The following is a 20,664-nucleotide window of genomic DNA, read 5'->3' on the forward strand; positions in this document are numbered from 1 at the left end:
GAGTCAGCAGAACCACATTTTGTCAAAAGAAAAGCTGGAAAGCTTTTATTTTAACACAACTTACCCACCGCTTGACTTAGAACTTCCTTTTATTATTTAGGCTCACAGAACCAGCAAGAGCCAAATCATAGCCACATCAGGTCAGGGTAACCTGAACATTAAAGTACTACAAATCAGCATCGCAGATACATTATCTATAAAGCAGGAACAATATCTCCCACCTATGTCAAGTGCTTTGGTACCTTGAAATTGAACTTTTTGCAGAATAAGGAAGTACTTGGTATTATAGAAGACTTGTGCCAAGCAGGTCCTAGTTAAGATATTTCAAAATAAATTTAGTACACTTCAGTCATCCATTTCATGGGAAAACACTTACTGTGGTAGCCTCACTAATGTTTTCCTTATTTATCAAAGCTACAATGTCTACATTCTTACTTGCAAGCATCACAGAGCATTTTCAGGCATGCTGACAGAAATTTATCTTAGCCACAATCTAGAAGAGATTTTCTGTAGCATTTCACTATGGGACATCCCACAGCCACGAATTGTTACTTCTTTAATGAAGATTTCTGTAAGTGGCAGAATTTGACCCCGTGCATTCTTACCTTTTGCCACCCCTGTAACAGATGAACTTCTCCTGTGTGAAGTAACTGTACTTTGGTCCAGGCAGATGCTTAGCAAGTAGGCTTAACCAAAGTTAATCTGTTGTGTGAGGCTGTCAGGGAAGAGCTGAGCACCAAACCCAAAGTTTCGCTGGAGAATGGGCCGATAAGTGGCCGAAACTGCATTAACACAGCAGAAAACGTGACTAAAAATCAACCACTTTACACTATAAATATCTGCAGCCGTTAGTGTCAGTTGAGCTCTCCCTCCATAGCAGCTGGCTGCGGTGCGGTGATCTCTCCTTGAGTAGGGGTTCCTCTCAAGGTTACCCCTCCAGGCTGAAAGATCCCTTACCTGACACCAGACATCAACGGGCTGGTAAGTGACATTTTTTTGCATGTATGTAACATTTGAGATAGTATAACTAAGCTTAAGCAATAATTTCTGTATCCCATACTAACTTAAAGTGTAGTAAACAGTAGAGTATTCCAATCCATCTGTACTTACTAAATACTTTACGTACCTAAATTTACCGATTATAACTCAATAAACTACTAACTCAGATCTGAGTGATCTCTGACTCTTCCTGTAACACCTCCTTCATTGCCTTCTCCAGCCTCTAATATTTCCCCGGAGAATATTGGATATCAAGGCTCTCTAAGATAAAACCTCAAAAAAAAGGGCTGAAAATGCTACACATCACCTACAGGTATGAAAAAAACCCCACCCCAACATTTAAATATAATTGCATTGAATCAATCCAAACTGAATTGCTTCTTTGAGAAACGCTTTCAAAATACAAAAATAGCATTAGGGTAAAAAAAAAAAAAAAAAAAAAAAAAAGGCAAAACTATGGTAGCACAAACTACCACCTGTTCCCGGGAGAAGAAATTCCAAAGAAATAATTAAACTTGCACCAAAACATTCATACTCAATTGCCAAATCAAAGGGCTCAGCTTTCTACTGAAGTAAGAATCCAGCTAAATGACCTGCTGGTTGTTAAAAGATTAATGTTAAAACAGACCATGGAGGAACAGGAGCACATATTAATTTGATATTTAATAAAAGTACTACTCAGCTCTGACCGGTGTCAGTAAGTGTGGATTTTGCAAGGAGGGACAGCTTAAGCACTGCAAGTGCTCTTAGAGAGTTCAGCCATAGAAACATGCTTTCTTCAAATTTCCAGTGGTCACTGCAGATAAGACAGTGGGTATGTATGAGAAGTAATGAAGTATTTAAAGTTCAACAAAGTATAATTCATGTCTAAATATGCTGCTAGTGGAAGGAACCAAGATACCACAAATGCTACTTGGACAAGGTCAAGAAAAATATTGCCAGTGGCTCAACTTTTTCCAAAGAAAAAATTGTCACCCTGCTTGGACATATTTAGCCAGCATTTACTTAATTCACTTTAGGATTTTCTTGTTTTGCTATTGTTCTAACACTGTATCTAGAGGTGGGGAAAAACAAACACACAGGGCAAGCCTATTTGGAGTGAATGTCACAGCCACTATTCTAAACCTACGATGGAAGGAGGAAAGCAATCTAATACACATGGGCTAGAGGAAACAGATTCAAAGGAAAATTAGGGCAGGGCAGAGAAGCAGCATGAAGAGATGGTAAAATAAACAACTGAAAAGGTAACAGAAGAGCATATAAACGTGTGATAGCAAGGCCTGTTCTTGCTAATGGAACAAACATCCCTAAATGTCCTACAGCAACCATCATGGAGAAACGGATGTTTCCCACCGTCTCAGACTCAGACATGCAAGAACTACTGTCCATCTAGAGATGTTCTGAGCAAGAATTTATTTTTTCCATCTGTACTGGTATAGGACAGTTGACTGAGAAGTGTATAACTCTTAGATAAAATGAGAGAAAAAAACATACCTGCCGATGAATAACCTCTAGGTTTGCTTTGGCTTTTTTCACTAATTCTTCTATTTTTTCAGAATCCTTTATATTCTTGTTTTCTTTGAAGGCATCTCTTATCCTTCTGATGGCATACATTCTAAACACAAACAATAAGACAACATGTATTCATAGATGTGCCACAGTTTATGACATTTCAACATTCTTTAAAACATGCTGATTTTTTAAAATAAATATACATACACATACACACACAGATATATTTATTTTGCCAGACTTATACATATATCTTTTTATTTAGGGTCTTGTCTTGCCCCAGCTGAAAGAGTGACCAGATTCTTTAATTAAAAAAAAAAAAAAGTGGTTTTACTGGAAGTTATTGTAGAAAAAATTTGTGTATCACATATCAGTCCAGTCCTCATGCTTGTTACTGCCGTAAATATACTGTTAGATGCCTGGCATGGATACTGCAAAACTCAAGAACATAACAAAAAGCCTAAGAAGAAAAAAAATATTCCCCAAATTATTTTGAATCAGTGCAACTGTTGTCACTCTGCATACTCTAAAGGTCACTGAACTAACCACTAAATACATTATGTTATTACTAGTTCTGACTTTGTACTCCCGCAGCCAATAAAGGCAGACTGATGGACCAACCATAACAGAAAGGGCTCCTTCCCTGTCACACCTTTCCTCTCTTGATAAGGAATATTTCACCCCTCAGTCCACAGTCCAACACCTCCTCACGCTTTTCCCCACGAACTAAAACAGCAATAACAGGACACAATCTCTACAAGCAGGAAGAGGTCATGATCTCTGCTACCAGGAAGGATGGTACAATGCTACAGCTACCCCCAAATCTCTCCCCTTTCTTTTCAACCCAGTAAAGGACCTTTACGCAGTCTGTAGTGTACCACTCAGTAAAAAAAAAAAAAAAAAAAAAAAAAAAGACAATTTCAATATTAAAATGAAATTTTCAGACTGAGCAGTAGATACTTTCATTACATGCATGCTTGAGAGGGGAAGGAGAAATGGTAATAAAGTGATCCTGCTCAGCTATCTTGATAATGTCCCACTTCTCTATCACCACATCACATCAGTATCATTTTTACTACAGAAACTAAAACCCTGTGTGGCGCTGGAAGGAAAAAAAATAAATAATGCTGCTGCAAAACCCACAAATAGTGTAATATTTCAACAACCATTTTCAATCTTGTATAAAAGTGAAACACGAGACACAAAATTGACTGAAACATGATCATAAAACCCTCCAAAGACAACGTTGAAAAACAAAAATATTGGGGGAGGAGACTGAGGATGGGAGAGGAAGAAGAGGGAAGATGAACAGCCAGAGGCACTCCATACCATTAGATGGTGCTATCCAGCTCCTAATGTAGCCTCCACCAGCCAAGCAGCATATTTTCTCTTTGAGCTCATAAATAATACATTTCAATCACAGGAATCAGTATGGTTATGGAGTGCTACCCTGCTGCCGCACACCAGCAGATGGTGTGTGCTTTTAATTAGGGCCTGTTCACCTATAATGTGACGCTGGGTGCGTGAGTGAGTGAGTGTGTGTTTGTATGTGTGAAGTTAATAGAATGTATTAAATATGGAAGCTCATTCTCATCTGCAGCTGCTGTCCTAGCAAGATTTGAAGAGGAAACTGCTTATTTCTTCTAGAAAAGAAATAGCCCCAAATCATTAAGATGTTGTGTAATTTTGTTGCTTAATAATGGATGGATTTCAAATCATCCCATATCCGTAAGTAGGGTTAAACTGTGAAGAAATGGAGTGTTTTCTGCAAGAGAGAAAGGGTTTCCAAAATAACGAAAGTGTGTGTGTGTATATATATATATATACACACACACACACACACACACACACACATTTTAGCTTAGAAGAAAAAAACAAGAACAACGAACAGCAAGTATCCATTACTGGGTACAAGTCTTTCAAAATGCAATACAAATGAGTAAATGCTGGCTACATAAAAAAGATAGATGGGACTAAAACAAATTAACGTCCAGTGTAACACCTACAGACTGTTTTTTTGTTTTGTACATATGGTGCATTAATTGTTCCTTTTTCTCTCTTCCTTTCATTACACCCAACAGTTGCTGAGAAAGAAAACGTGCATTTAAAAAACATCACCAGAACAGTTTTCATCTATAGTCATAAAGTTGTGCTGTTTTTTCCTTTTATAATTTATTTAAAACTTTATGATCATTAACACCCCAATGAAGTTATTTTACATAGGCTTTAACACAATCTTAATTCTACAGCTAAATCAATACATCGCCGGTATTCTCTAAACACACTTCAAAAACTAGCCCTACATTGTGGCACTACTCTTTACTAAGATTACACTGACATTAAATATATCACTTAAAATAAGGATAAACTGAACTCAAAGCTCAAAGCCAGTACTATAATGACTAAAACATCCTTTCTTCCCCATTGAGAGGTGCCAGGGAAACATTTCGCCAACACCCGAATTCTTTCAAAATTATGTAAAAACTGTTAAGTCAAGATATAAACAAACTGTCAGATTTGGGGGGGCTGTTTGTTTTGGTTTTTTTTAAACAACATCTTTTTATATGCAACAACAGTTGTGAGCAGTGTCAGCTCCAAACCTCAATACTCTACACTTCAAGAGTTTCTGAACTAAGTACTAAAAGCCAGTACTAACATTAGGGCTGTGATACCGTTAGAAGTCTGTGACCAACTGAGCTCTTTTGAAAGTACAGTAATGTGAGTAGCAACATGTAGTAAAGATATACATGCTTTGAAAAGAACTTGTTTGTTCAGACATATATCTGTTGTGTTTTTTTTTTTTAAGAGCACTACCCTGATAAGATCTTATCAGAGTAAGATAAGACCTTCTCATTGATGAACAGACTGATCAGCTGATTAGCTACTCTAACGGTGTGTACTTTCACTTCAGTAAGCGTAAACACCAAAACAGTTGATCATATACTATTTGAAGGCACAGGTTGAAGTGCCAGTGGCAGAGAATATATGGCTATCTTCATAAAACTTTACAACATTAACCTGAAAGAAGCACAATCTTAAGACAGAGTGACAGATGAAAAGCATTCCAGCAAGAAAAATGGATGCTGTACATTATGAATGATTTATTTACTCAAGCTGGCATAAAGGAACTGAAGACATAGAGCACTGCAACAAGTTTAAGCCAATGTGAGTGGAAGGGCTGTAGTTTTGTCGCCCTCCCTGGTAGACACAACCCCCCTTCCTCTGCCTTCTTCAGACCAGCACAGCCAGTCTGGTATTTGGTCCTGAAGTGAGCTAGAAGAACTGGGTAACCTGACAGAAAGCCAACCTACTAAAATAATGAACCTTTTTTTTCTGTTGTTGTTTTGGTGGTGGTGGTTTTTTTTTGTTTTTGTGTTTTTTTTCTGGATTAGCAAGCTCCATCAGCTCTGCATGGGACTGGATGAACATTAGCATTGAAGAAGAGGGAATACAGCAGTACTGATTTAGATGCATACAATTTGCAATGGATCCCACTCTGAGAGGCTGAGACAGTCACATAAACAAAAGGGACTCTTCAAAAAGAAGGTACCAAGCTCTCCAGAGAAACAGAAAGGGAAAGCAATTCTGCATACAGTACACTCAAACAGTTCCTATAGACCTTTGGGAAAGATCCTAGGAATGCAACAGTGTTCATTAAGAAGCATCACTGCAAATGAAAACTCTGACTGCATTTCACAATCTACTATTTTTCTCACCATTCTTCAGAAATAGACACTGAAAAATGGCTGAAAGATGCAACAAGGCATTTTCTTTTTTTTTTTTGTCATCCAAGCACACTGAAATTTTAACAGAGAACATGTTTGATTTTATCTTCCGCAAAGACCTTCAGAGAGCTAGTGACAGCAGAACCCAAGCAAGAGTGCACAGCTGAGTATATTCACTCTGTACTCTTTTACATACGGACAGTCAAAACACTTTTCGTGATCCCTACTTATGTGCATCTGTCACACAATTAACTCCCAATAAAATGAAAAGTATGTACTCAATGGGTACGTGACTCAGTGCATGGCTTCAGACCAAAGCCACTGCAGGTGGATGGCTATGCAAGGTAACAGATGCACATCAGTAGAAAATACAAAGAGTGGTTTGGGGTTAATGCAAGAACAACGCCAGGGCCAAAACATTATCACAGACTCACAGGGAATGGACACTACCTGCTAATGTTAAGAGGCAACAGTGCCCCCAAACAATAGTAAAAACCAGAGTTAGGTTAGAAAAAAGTCTTTTTCCTAATATTCAGTCATTCACCTCTACCTTCAAAGAGTTCATCATCTTCCTTCCCTGAAGCACAATCGAAAACTTAACATGTGTCCTCATAAAAATGAAGCCTACAAGAAGCGAAGTCTGAAACAATGGCTATTAAGGAAAAATGAAATCGCAACAGTGGTACTTCAGAAAATAATAGCTGCTTGGGGATTTAGATATTTTTATTTCAAAATGTTTACTTATGTCATGACTGACCAGAAAATAAAAAATATATGGTCCTTTTTCAAGTTTTCACTCTCATATCTTTGTGCTCTGCTAAACTAGAGAGTAAGAAAACAAACTGAAACACCAGACAGACATACTTGCTTGTAAGTACACAGTACAATGCCTTCAAAACAAACCCAGCCAAGCAGTATTTTTCTCAGCATCACTTTTCATTTAACACTATCACAACATGCTAAAGGTTTAAGTCATCTTTTCAGGACAGCTTTACAAACTTGTTGATATATTGTCATTGTGACTGTGAACAAATATAATGTATTGATAGATCACATCACATTTATAGGCAACATATGCGAAACATAACAGCTATTACAAATTGCAAGTCATCGAGCACATGCACAAAGATAGAAGAGAAGGACTGTGGTACCCAACCTGTGCAAGCAGAACAGACTACAAGAAGAGGCCAGCAGGTTAGAATATTCAAGACTTTCAAAAAAGGTATAAAGTAACATGCATTTTTCCTTACTAGTTTAAGTTGTATTTAATAAAATCAAGGCAAGTAATCAGTAGCCAACAGCTAGGAAGCCCAGTGTGGTTAATAATTCTGAAATGAAGAATATGATGCTTTTATTTAAGGACACAACGTGCAAAAGTGAGATACTGAAGTAATACTGTATTGTAAATCAAGTGAGGGATCCTTTTTATAAATGGTCATTGTTTCCTTTCACTAACTGTATTTTCTTACCACTTCTCCATTCCAATTAATGTCTATATCTATTAACTTAACAACAGCATGAATTTTCAGAATTTCCCATTATTACTAGCAAAATGTGCACCAAATAAGATTTGCCTAATTGAATTTTCAGAAATACATATAATTTAAAAATGGAAAGTTTCTATATAAAAAAAAATTCTGCAAAGAAGTAATTTTAGCTTACCTTAAACTTCTATTGGCATTAGTGAGGATGTCTCCATGTACAGAATTACTTCAGAGAGAATGATTATTTTTACATATAATGTGTACACATACATATTTCCATATATATGTATGTATTTACATTCTTCTTTTGTCTACAAAGGTCTCATTAAAAGACACCAATAAAGATGGGGCAAAAGCTGCGTGCAAGTACCATTGAATACTAACAAAAGAAACATTTGACAACACATGTGTGTTTGAGACTGAGAAGTAAGTACTCCATAGGGAAGTAGTTATGACTTGTCTAATTAAACACAGGAACAATAGAAGGGTGATGGACGGGATGCAATATTTTATCAGCAAGGTGTTCCTCAAACTCCATCACTAGACATGTTTTCAGCACTGCCACCACAAGTTACAGCACAACAACACCAGCCTGCTTTCTAAAATCAAAGCAAAGCCTATTCCTGGAACCAGGAATTGCTTGGGGGAGTGGGGGTGGCATTAACCCTGTATGATTTCCTTGAATTTTCTAATCAGAGTCCCTACACAGTCTTCACAAAAAGCCTACAGAACGAAACCTATAAGCCACTACTTGATTTCTCTGCTAATATACGAAATATGAGTTTCAATGGAGTTGCCAAGAAGTACATCCAGAAGAGAACAAAACTGGAGATACTTTGCGATAGGATTACCCCAGAAGAAGAGAGGAGAGGGATAAAAATTGACTAACATTATAAAACACACTGGAGAGCTGGTGACTGTGACCCAGCCCGTATGATACATGGTGTATGATCAGATACAAGGATTTGTAACTTATTTCTAAAGCAAATCTTGCTACTTTGTGTCCCACATCCCAAAACTTGTAGTAAGAACATCCTTTTCAGTACAAGTTGCCCTAGAGGAGAAAGAGAAAAAGCTTCTAATATGCAAGCCTGTTTCAAGAGAGTTTCCTTTCATTTTTTTTTATATCAATCTAAAAACTGAAAATGCCTCCCCATATTTATATATGTATAGATAGATACATATATATACACACAGACACATTTGTGACTGTTTTTAGGAAAAAAGGACTTTTTTTCTGACTGTATCCTTTCACAAGTTTGTGCCTGCACCCATTTCAAAGACAGCATGGATGACCACCTGATCAACAGGACCACAGCATCATTCACAACTGGAAAGCTGTTCTGGAGGTCTGTAGGCCCACCTCCTGCTGACAGGAGCGTCAACGATGGGATCAGACCAGGCTACTCATGGCTCTGTCCAGTGAGGTCTTGAAAACCAGGATGGTGACTGAACCACCTCTCTGGGAAACATGCTCAGTTGCTTGGCTGTCCTTATCGGAGGGGGAAAAAGCTTTTCCTTAAAGCCAGTTTGAAAACCTCTCTTCCTTTACATCTGCTGTCTCCTGTCCTCCCGTCAAGCACCTCTGGATACTTCGAGGTACTGATTGCTCTTAGGTTCCCTCAATGTTGTTTCTTCTCCAGGCTAAACCAGCCCATCTCCCTCAGCCTTTTCTCACAGTCCAAGTGCTTCAGCCCCCAACCACCTTGGTGGTTTCTGCTGAAATGGTGGTTATCCATGTCCTTCCTGTATGGGGGGTGGGGTGGGGGCAAGACTGGATGCAGTACTTCAGGTGCGGTCTAACAAGCACCAAAGGGGATAACTGCTGCCTTCAATGTGGTCCTGAGCAACTGTGATACATCATCACAGGACACTCCTGGCCTTCCTTGCTGCCAGGGCACACAGCTAGCTGTCTGCTGGGAAACCCAGCCCCTCTTTGGAAGAGATGCTCTCTGGCCAGTCAGTCCCTTGTCTGTTCAGTGGCTTCTCCTTCCCAGATGTAGGACTGTCCTACATTTGTCGTTACTGAATTTTGCATTTGTCCTTACTGAATTTCATACAGTTGCTGTTGGCTTTTTCCTTCAGGCTTCCAAGCCCTTGAGCACACTGGCTCCCCAGTTTGGTGTCAGCTGCAAGTTTAATTATCTCCTCTGGGTCACTGATAAAGTTGTGAAACAGGATGAGTCCCAGGATCAACCTCTGAAGACCCATTAACCACCATTCTCTAGGCCCCAGCATTCAACTAGTCTTAAAGGCACATGGTTGTCCACCCATCCAGACCACCACGTCCTAACTTGGATACAAGAATATTGTGGGAGTCATCGCTGAAAGCTTCCCTAAATTGGAGTTAAATGACATCTACTGCTCCCCCCTTGTTCACAAGTCCAGGCAATCATGTTGGTCAGGCATGACTTATCCTCAGTTCCCAAACACCTTCTTCTTCATAGTCCCAGAATACCATCAGTGCTATTCAGTAGTATCAGTAGTTAACTATGATTATTTTTGCATTTGTTTGAAACATGTATTTTTGGTCCTGTACTTCTAAAAATAAAAATAGTTATTGGCTCAATTCTAAGCGTAAAGATTCTGTGCAAAAGGGAGTGCTTTTCAGAAGGACAGGGTTAAAAGGAAAAAGGAAAGATGTCCAAATGAAAGTATTCTTTTAATCTTAATTGGAGTTGCAACTGCAACGTTATATTGCAGAAGAGGTTAAAAAAAAAGAGGGTTACCAGTGAAGGACCCAACCAAACAAGCTGTTCAGTTAATGAGGCACCAGTCAAGTGTGTGCTGCAGGAACTACAACCAGAATTTGCCACAGAAGGAAAGTGTCCTGACGGCCTGAGATGACTAATAGCTCTCTGTTTTAGCTAACAGCCAACAGCTGTAATAGGTAAGTTTTCACTACCAAGACCCTTGCCAACTGCTTGCCAGGACACTCGGCTAGCTCTGCAGCCCAATTACCAGGTGGGGAATGCCTTGAAACACAAGTTCAAATCCTGACAAGGCCAATTTCTTCCTTTTGAGGCAGATATATACCGCTCCATTTGCTGTGCTGCTATTTCTGAACAGTTCTTTAAACAGGCCTGGCCTGCTGTGAATAGCCATTACAAATTCCATTATACACTTTTCTGGAAAGATTAGAGCTTTAGTCCAGTGCTGTGGTCAACATTTCTCTCTTCAGCATGGCTAGGAGTTACCTTCCATTCTAAGAAAAGGCATAGTCTAGCTTGTGACTTGGGTACCCTGAAGAGGGCTAATGGTATCGCGCCTCTTGGTAACTGTAACTGTTCCTTTAGAAACCCACTGGGTGCTCCGCAGCTTTGCTGGATGCAAGTATTTCCCACTTAATTAAGCAACAAGGCATAAAGCCTTGGGATATTCTAACTTCTTGGACTGCAGTGTGCTTGGTCTGGATGATGATGAGTCTTTGATAGGGTATTTCTGAAGCACAGCATTATTTCTGAAATGAAAGATTTCCATCTAGTAAATATCTAGTTACAGCACTCATTCTTTTAATATGGAAATGATAAAAATGCCAATTCCTTAGAAGATAAAAGAGATCAAGTATCAGAAATGTGCTGACAGCATACAGTTTCAAGATAAGAACTGAGATATTCTGACTTACAAAAGGCTTTAAGAAACAGTTCTCTGCAGGTTATCTGAGGTGAAGCTTTGTTGGTCATTTTGACAGGCTAGTAATTTTGAGCGTACAGAACAAACTTCTAACCAAGTTTCACTTTGCAAGAGTGATCCTTGTCTTTATTACTAGAATCCAATTTATTTTGCTTCTTGATTTTTGCTCTAGTAAACCTGCACTTTTTGAAAAAGAATTTAAGCATCACAGGTCCAAAATGAATCTAGTAAAAGAAAGTACATTGAAATCAGATAGGATCTAGTCATCTCATGACAAAGAAAACAGTAAATCATAAATATAATTTACTAAACAATCCATACGAAGCAACAGACCACCTGTTCTGCCTGCTTATAGACAACACAATAGAAGTTACAGGATTTGGAATACTGGAGTTATTCTCCAAACTTTATCCTCTCATCCATTTCTATCAGCTTTACAGCTTATCCAAAAATCTTTGTTTCTTATACCTCAGTCGGTAGTGACAAACATCCCCCGCTGGACCTCCCACCACCATATGGCTCAATGACCTTCCCTCATTTATAGCAAAGCACCGCATGTTCAGTTCAGCAAATCTGTAACATCAATTTTGACAACAATGATAGATATTTGAAATTACAATGTAATACCTAGCAGCATAGAAAATTCTAATTTATGCAAAGCTTATTAGTCAAACCTAGAGCCCCCAAAAATTAATTTGGAATGCATAACAAAATCACCATCCCACTTTGTGTGTACAACAGAGTACTGAATATTATTTTTAGACATTTGGGACTGTAAATATAGTGCCTTTGGACAATACACGAATTTCAGGAAGCTCAGATACAGACAGACTACTGTGATTATGTTACCAGAGGGTCAGAAAAAAAATAAATGCAGGTTGTTTTGTACACCTGTGAATGCTACCTAAGGCATGGAAAGTCAAGTGAACTAGATCCGTATTTTTTTCTATTTAATTAGTTATAGGATATGGAAGTCTTCACAAGCTTTACAGATGATAACACTAGCGCAAAAGAAAGGGGAGCTGAAAACCCCAGCTTCAGCCAACAGTGGAACAGTAACCCAGAAACACAATGGGTATAAACACGGGGTGTCACGTCATCCCCACGAGAAATCAGATGCAGCTTCTTATATGATAGAAGAGCAGAAGGAACTAGGTGAACAGAGCCAAGGTTTGAATGGAAAAAAATACTCTGCTTGGCAAAGCTGAATGACTGACCATGTCAGAGAAGCAGATTTGAAGTTTTCAGGCAGGCACAGCTGATCTGCATCCACATAAATTACACAGCACCGCTATGCATCAAGCATGATGTGCCAGAACTACCCACCATGGCTTTCTGCACTGTATGGCTCTCCACTCCTTGTACCTCCCAGGTGCTATCAGCACCAACAAGCATTGAAAAAAGCCTGATCTGGAACAATAAGCTCACAGCTCTTATCTTTGGAGCATGATGATTAGCTAAAGACATAGCAGAGACATCCATTAACTCAAGTACAGTAAATTCAACTTCTCAGCACCTGTATCACCTACATATCTTTCTGGAGTCCAGAAGTAACATGAATTAAAGTAATACTAAATCCTAAGTGAAGTAATACAACATACCTGAAAGCTACTCCACATAAAAGAAAAAAAGGTTACACTAGTTTTCCTACTATTTTCATTACAGTTACTCTGAAAAACAATGTAGGATGGATGATCTATCTGCCACTTAGGAAGCTAAGAGTGTTTACCAGTCAAAATGTTTCTTTTGGCCTATGTATGGCCTCCACCTCTAAAACTGTGGCGCACACACTCTAACCTTCCAGACTGCAGATCCCAGCACACAATGCAATATTTTCACCTAACCAGACAACATGTATTTTTATATTTAATACCAGACAGAAAAAATGAGATAAATTTAAAAACTTAAGCTATGCTAGTCCAGTGAACAGAAGTCATTCAATAAACCTGCCAACAGATCTTTTCTGCCCTGAAGCAGTTTAATCTAACCACTGTTGACAGAAACAGAGATCAGAAATATTCAGGAAGACGAAGAGGGAGATCAATTTTCTTTCTCCAAGAAGAGAAATATTGACAACATATTGTCTTTTAATCTAGTCAAGCCTAAGTAAGATAAGTTCAGATGTTAAAATTTCAAGGTGAAGATAAAGCTATGGCCAGTAATTTTTAAAGAGTTTTCCAGTCAATCTCTTGATGCTTTCTCAGAGGCTTACACGATGAAGGAAAAAAAAAAATCATCTTATTCTATTTCTATAATATCTATCTATCTATTCTGTTGAACAAGAATAAGTTTAGACTGGTACATTTATATATCACAAAAGCTTCTGCATTTCAAGCCAAAAATGTGTTACAAAACCCCACAGATAGTCCTTAATAGCTAATTAAGTCACATGCAAATATTCACTTACATGAGTGATGGCAGCACTTTTTGTCCTTTACCTGTGAGTAAGAAAAAACAACCATACAGCAAACACTAACTCCTTTCCCTTCTACAAGCACGTGGCTGTAAGAAGTTCCTCTCAGATAACAATTACTCTAAATGTGGAATTAACATCTGGCTTAAAACTCAATAACTCAGGTGAGCACTGGCTAAGGAGAGGGAAAGAGGTATAAGAAGTGGCCTATTTATCATAACAATGCTTTCAGTGTAACATTTTATGACCAGGGCAGATTACCTTCCCTTTGACACACAACATGACCTTCCATTCCCCAGGGTAGCAGAAAAGGTTTCCAACCTCGGAATAAATTACCCACAGAAGTTGCAGAGGCACCAGGTCCCTAGCTAATGGTAGCAGTAACTCCCACTGATAGAGAATTTCTCCTTCAAGGAGTCCATCACAGTGTTGGGAAATAAAGCCACACAAGCAAGCCTCAAAATACATATAAGTTAGTAAGTACTGCCACTAGTTCACAGAACAATGAGTTCTGTACAAGTATGTAAGTACAGTATACTTATTTGTCCATCACTGTATTACTGTAGCTGGTAGGACTTTTTTCAACCTGTTGCTTTTGGACGTGACTGTGAAGATGCCACCACCAGTTTAATAAATATTCATCTTCAGATTCAAAACCTGCAAATAAAAGACAGCAATTTTTGGCATAAATTAACAAATTTAGTAAGAATTGTGCTTAATAGCTCTGGACTTCAGGAAATGTATTTAGAGATCTACATGAAACAGATTTCTTATTATTGTTTTGTAAACAAAACACTTGAACATTTATTTTCATATTGTAAATTAGTCAGGTCAGGGAAAAAGCATTATGAGACATCTAATTTACTTTGGACAGTGATAAAACTACTTCAATCAATGAATCAATGTTCCTCCCTTCAAAACTAGTTTACATATAAAGCCATTAATTTGAAAACCTATTTGCTAATTTATTGGACTAGAAAAATGCTGTGATATTTTACATGAGTCAAAGATGTTCTCTGGAAATTAGTAGCAGATTAGTTTCAAGGCAACACAACATGCTTCTGTTTGATGCCCAGAACATAATTCAAACGATAAACTTGTAGGACATAGTGTGGCTTGTACTATGTGTTAAGCACTTCAATTGAGTTATATTGATGTTAAAACACCTTCCTGAGAAGGAATCAGTCTGACAGTTTTTTAAACAAATAAAAAGCTTGGTTACAAGAGGAGGCATATTTTGGTGAATAATGAATTATTGTTTCACAAAGAATTCCATTAGTGATTCAATCCAAAACCTGATGAAATGTGACGGTTTGTACCTCAGCCCCTTCCCCACTCAGCTCCCCCGTTCTTCACTATTATTAACAATGCAAATAAACAATGGCTTCTGAAAACTTCCTCCACCCCTCCCCTCTACATTTAACTTTTAAACTGCTTTTCTAATATAGTCTGCAGAAAATTTTTTAACATTCACTGAACATGTAACTACCAACAGTGGCTATCCCCAAGCTAAACTGATTTTCTCCAACACCAAGGCTCTGGGGAAACCTGTGTCCACATTTCTCCTACTTATGCAAATGAGGAACAGATTTTTACATCTGCCCGTGACTACAACTGAGCTTTGTGATAACCTATATGTTTGTTGGAGAAACAAACAACATCAGTAAATAAATACTGCCAAGCAAAAATATCCTGCAAGCAAATACTAGTTGGCAGAAATTATATGCTGTGCAAGAGAAAGATGCAGACAACTCTGTAAAGACTGACCTCACAGGGTACAGTAAATGATGCTCATAGGCACTTAAAGTCACAGAACTAAGTTCAATTATATAAGCCTCAATACCATCATGGATTAGTGATTATTGCCAATATATTATAACTGATTATAGTTTCAGGGAAAGATTTTAATTTTCTTTTAAACACATACTTTCTCTAGCAGCTAAAATAAGACAATCTTTCTTCTGTACAGACTAATGATTTAGAAACAGGTCTTTAATGTTTCCATACTAGGATATGCCAGACAAGCAGATTCAGAAGGACTGTCGAGACCTGGTAATGAAGTTTGTGGAGAATCTGACTGCTACCATATTCATAATCCCACAAGACATTTTGAATATCATGCTGATTTGATGTAAAATGTTCTTGGAGCTTGGTTTAAACAGGGATTTTTGAAAAAGGATTACTGGGTTGCAGCAGAAGTGAATTCCTGACCTCCTGATACCAATACATTCATGCACACATACCCACACATAGGATTTACTTTGTGCACAGGCTTCTTTTCTTTAGATTACTTAATTGTGATTTATTGTGATTCATTTTATAAGTTAAATATATGTTATAAAGTCTTGGGGAAAATATATACAAACACCACACTGAAGAAAAGTCTAGTCTAAGTATTATGAGTTTCTGAATACCAGAGAAGCCTGGCATGTAGCCGTTCACAGCACAGGACCTTCAAATTTTCTTGAAGAATAATTCAAAGATTCTATTTTATACGCATTCTGCTAAAGGAAGACAGCATCTGAACACAACTGAATTCTTTCACTATTATCACATTAAATGTTCAGTTGTGTGTTACATCCTGAGAAAAAGGCTAGAATTTTATACATTGATCAGGTGAAAAGGAATAGAATAGAATAAAAAGCAGAAAAAAAATGTAAGGGAAGAGGGACATTTTCCATAATGCCACCCTAGCCAGAATATTGTCTATATGATTTGTGTCATCTTCATTCTGAAGAAAGAATATCAAGAAGAATCCCCCAAAATATTCCTCACTGAGGACATCCTCTGTACCGAGTTCTGTGCAAAACAGTCATGGAACAGCTGGCTCAAGTATTCACACATGCAAGAAAGCTATCAAGAGTTTTCTTTCATGCCCATTTTTCTTAGAAAAGCAGACAACCACGTGCAATCTAGGACCATACTTTCTTGGTCAGAAAACCATGGGAAGGGCTTTATCAAAGAGGTAGTTCAGACAGCACCCTTGCTATCTGTTGCTGCAGCAAGCGGTTCTAAATATTGCCTGATTGCCTGCAGGTTGGTTTTGGTGTTTTGGTTGGTTTTGGGGGGGGTGTTGTTTGTTTGTTTGTTTCCAAAATTACTTTGACTTTTTTGAAATGCAGAACGTTGATCTTCTAAAGAACACTTGAAATAACAGTCTGTGTCTATTGCGTCTTTGAGTAAGTCTTGATGTTATAAGGTCATCATGCAACATACAGAAGGATACAGTGAGGAATTGTATGTTAAAGCCACATTTAAGAGTAAGGAAAGAAGGTGAGGTAGGACAGCATTTCAATACTTAACTATTACCACATTACAAAGCGCTTACCAGAAATCCTATGCATATGCCTATTGGCATGAATCACTGCCAGAGGCAGTAATTGCTCTATTACTCTCATTAATTCGCACACAAATTCTACTGGTAATTAAATCTTACATAAAAAGAAAAACAACCCTGTTCTACTGTGCTATACAAAGAACACAAATAATGTCTTGGACAACAACCACATCAGATACACTCAATTTGGGTGCCTTTACTAAAATAATAAAAAAGTCCATTAATCTGTCTTTTGAGAAAACCTCCACTCATTCACCTTCCAACTACAAAATTTCAGTTTTTCCAGAACTCTGTGTGCTATGATGTCCTCCAAACTCTATCTCCAAGTTATTTCTATTCAAAACTCTGCTCTGTCAAAAAAAAAAAAGGAAGTAAAGAAAATTACATCAAATCAATGTGTAGATATGATTTTATTGTTTACGAAGAGCATAATTTCACCAGGATAAAGTGAATGTATTTGGAAGATGACAGCCATTGTTGTATATTGGAACCTAGGAAAACAACTCCTAATGGAAATGATCAACAGGACCACCAAAAAATCAAAACATCTGGCAAAATTGTTTCCATTTGGTTTAAAATTTCTTTTCAGAGAAGTATGTTCTGATGGTATCTAATCATCATGTTTTGACATTTTTGGAACAGAATGCTTTAGCTGTCTTTCCAAAATATTTTATATATAGAATACTGAAGTCAAATGGAAATACTTCAGTACTGTCAGATCCAAAGTCTAACAGTCCAAAATCATATTCTTATGGCTTTAGATTTTCTGCAAAAGTGCATGCATTTTGATGTTTTACTACAATTCAGAGTATAATCATCTCAGTCCTTTACATTCTCAGTTCCCACCCTAATCAGCAGATTGAGCACCATCCAGAGCTCTTAAAATATCGACATCTTTATTCAACCATACATGATTCTGATAGAATAAGGCAATATATAAAAAAGATCCTAAAATAACACAATAGCAAAATATCTGCATGGTGTATGGTCACTGACAGCATGGCCAAAATTAAACTCCCCCAAGAAAGAGATATTAATAAGGCCAGCCACAAACGTGTATGAATGTTTACCAAACTGATCTGCACATGTGCAGTGTCCATTTGCCCAAGATTTTGGGTTATGCAGCTGCCAGGCCAAACCAAGTGTCTGCAGCACCATAGGATGGAACCTACCCTGCACCTCAGGGCTCAGGAATATCACAGCTGCTTGCAGCCCTGACTTTTTTTACTTTACAACTAGATTACAGAGATAGCCATGTACTCATCATGTGGGAAATTAACTCAAAAAACCCTCCTAACTTTATTATCACTCAGAATAGCCAGCAATTATGGAGAGAGAAGGAAAAATAAGTTACTCGCTTTCTTTGCACAGCCAAGGAAAAAACAGATGCTGTAAATCTGCAGTTCAGTCACCTTACTCCTGCAGAGAAGTCAGACAGCTCTGGTGGACTGAATTGACCATTTTATTTTTTCCTGCATTTCTTAAGTCAGCTACAAACTGCCACTTTGGACGGAACACAGTACTTTCTATAACATGGCATGCCTCTGTTTTCTCATTATCGTTTTGGATTTAAAACAAAATAATAAATCACCATTTAGTCTTTTTTTCCTCCCCAACATGCAGAAACATAGCACCAAGAACTGACAACCTGCTGGCAGACCTTGTCAATCACAAACTCCATCAGGAGAACCAGAAAGAAAAAGGCTTATTCAGCTTGGATAACTGTCACATGTAAAATTTTAATGTGGTGACTAAATTACCTGAGACATAAAAGTGCAAAAAGAACCAGTGATCAGATTCTATATACCAGAGACTAAAAGCAAAATATGATTTTTTGATTCAAGTGACCAAATAAGGTATGTTGGAAGGAAGAGAAAGAAACCCATTTTTGAAAAAGCGTGTTTCTTTAAAATTTTACTTGGTGTGAATTATTTTGTTGAAAGAGTTGCTAGCAGAATCTTAAAAGCGTTATGCCTCCTTGAAGAACAGGACATTATGCAAGTAGAGGTCAACTCAACCTATCCTTGCGCAGAAATCCAGGTGCTCTCATGAACATTCCGAACTGGCACCTGTTTCTCACTACTCCCATAGCCTGCTCCTTCCCTGGCTCCCTGAGGAACCATTGAGACAGGTGTCACGCAGAAGCAGGCAGCCTGAATTGCTATGGCAGTAATAGCTTACTCCTGGACATCCTCTTTCCTGCTGTCACAGCAGTAGAAGTCACCTTCTAAGCAGCTTCCCTTCTTTGCCCAGGCTCACCTGGCATGGCCAGAAGAAGCCTCTGCCGAAATCCAAGAGCATAAACCCCTCAGCCCACAGCCCATGAGCAGCACATCCTTGCAGCCTGCCAAGTCGACCTAGTTGATTAGCTCTTAGCAGCGCTCTTTCCCAGAGGAGTGGACTATAGGCTAGACTGACATGCAAAGCAACATCAGAAAAGTTAGTTTATTAAATGGACAACACAAAATTTCATCCAAGGACAATGACTTTACCCCATATAACCACACATACAAGTTTCTACAATAGGTACAGTGCAAGAGGACCAATAAAGGTCCTATATACTGAATTAATTTGCAACATGTAAGAAAGCTTCCAGGTTTTATATGTAGGAATGGAATAAAGAAACAACTACAATAATGTGATTGTGCATTCATGCTCCACCAAAAGTCCACTTCATTCCAAATGACACCAGGTATTAGGGGGCTAGATGCAGCGTCTGTGCCCAGCTGCCAGGGAGGAAGAAAAAAGGTTGCATTAATTCTCAAACAACTAATAACAACTCTGACACTACAGATGGCAATAAAATGAGCTTGTTAGAAAAACATAAACACCTGGAAGATAAATAAAAACAAAGGTAGCAGAAAGCTGTGGTAGGATTTAATACAGACATGAAATGACTTTTTATGTTGCTTCTTAAAAAATAAAGAATTGGAATTCCATCTGGGAAATGAGAGGATGTACACATTTAAATCTTTGTTTTTAATACTTCCTGTTAAATTCATGTTCAAACAGTATCCTGTAACAGTTCAGATCTTTTTCCAGAGCATCTAAGAATCTTGCCATTAAGCATGCAGAAAAATTAAAATAACAAAGCACATGCCAATATACTGCTATGTCCTCACCTTATTCTAAAATGTTGATCAGCACACTGACTATTTGAGCAAGATGTTAATTTGGATAGCAGTTAGCAAGAAGTCTCAAAATGGAAAAGACTGACATTGTGGAACAGCAACAGAAACAATGAGAAATGGTGCACTGATAAACCAAACCCCTTGTCCAAACATGGCTCGGTTTATTTTTGTGTTTAATCAGGAGTCATGATTGATCTTTGCATAACAGCAGCTGGCATCTGACATTGTGCCTTTTTCCATTTTCCTGTTTGCAAAAAGCAGAGTATGTTTTGCATACTCAGCAATGACCATCAGCTGAAGTATTTTCAAGTATTTTCTTAAACACAGGTCAGCGCTTTTTTAAATGTGTATCAGGAAGAGTTACCACCTCTACACACACAGAATACATGGCAATCTGTGCCAAATTTAATGACACGGACTATGAACAACG

The 20,664-nt window shown here is 38.0% G+C and overlaps 1 protein-coding gene across 5 annotated transcripts in view; it reads right to left on the reverse strand.

Moving 5' to 3' along the window:
• Window positions 1-20,664, reverse strand: part of LYRM4 (LYR motif containing 4) — a 91,900-nt gene that overhangs the window by 66,286 nt on the left and 4,950 nt on the right. For 4 of the 5 annotated variants that reach the window (XR_013926902.1, XR_013926903.1, XM_080379981.1 and 1 more), the window contains exons 2-3: window positions 11,822-11,926; window positions 2,494-2,614 (exon numbers count right to left, since the gene is read on the reverse strand). Coding sequence is in view for 3 of the 5 variants with exons in the window: in XM_080379981.1 (XP_080236107.1) it covers window positions 2,494-2,614; window positions 11,822-11,926 (226 nt within the window). In the remaining 2 variants the exon portion in view is untranslated. The remainder of the gene's footprint in view (window positions 1-2,493; window positions 2,615-11,821; window positions 11,927-20,664) is intronic. The other variant, XM_080379982.1, reaches the window with a different exon arrangement.

The sequence above is a fragment of the Falco punctatus genome (assembly GCF_963210335.1).
Source record: "Falco punctatus genome assembly, chromosome: 3".
Taxonomy (NCBI): Eukaryota; Metazoa; Chordata; class Aves; order Falconiformes; family Falconidae; genus Falco; species Falco punctatus.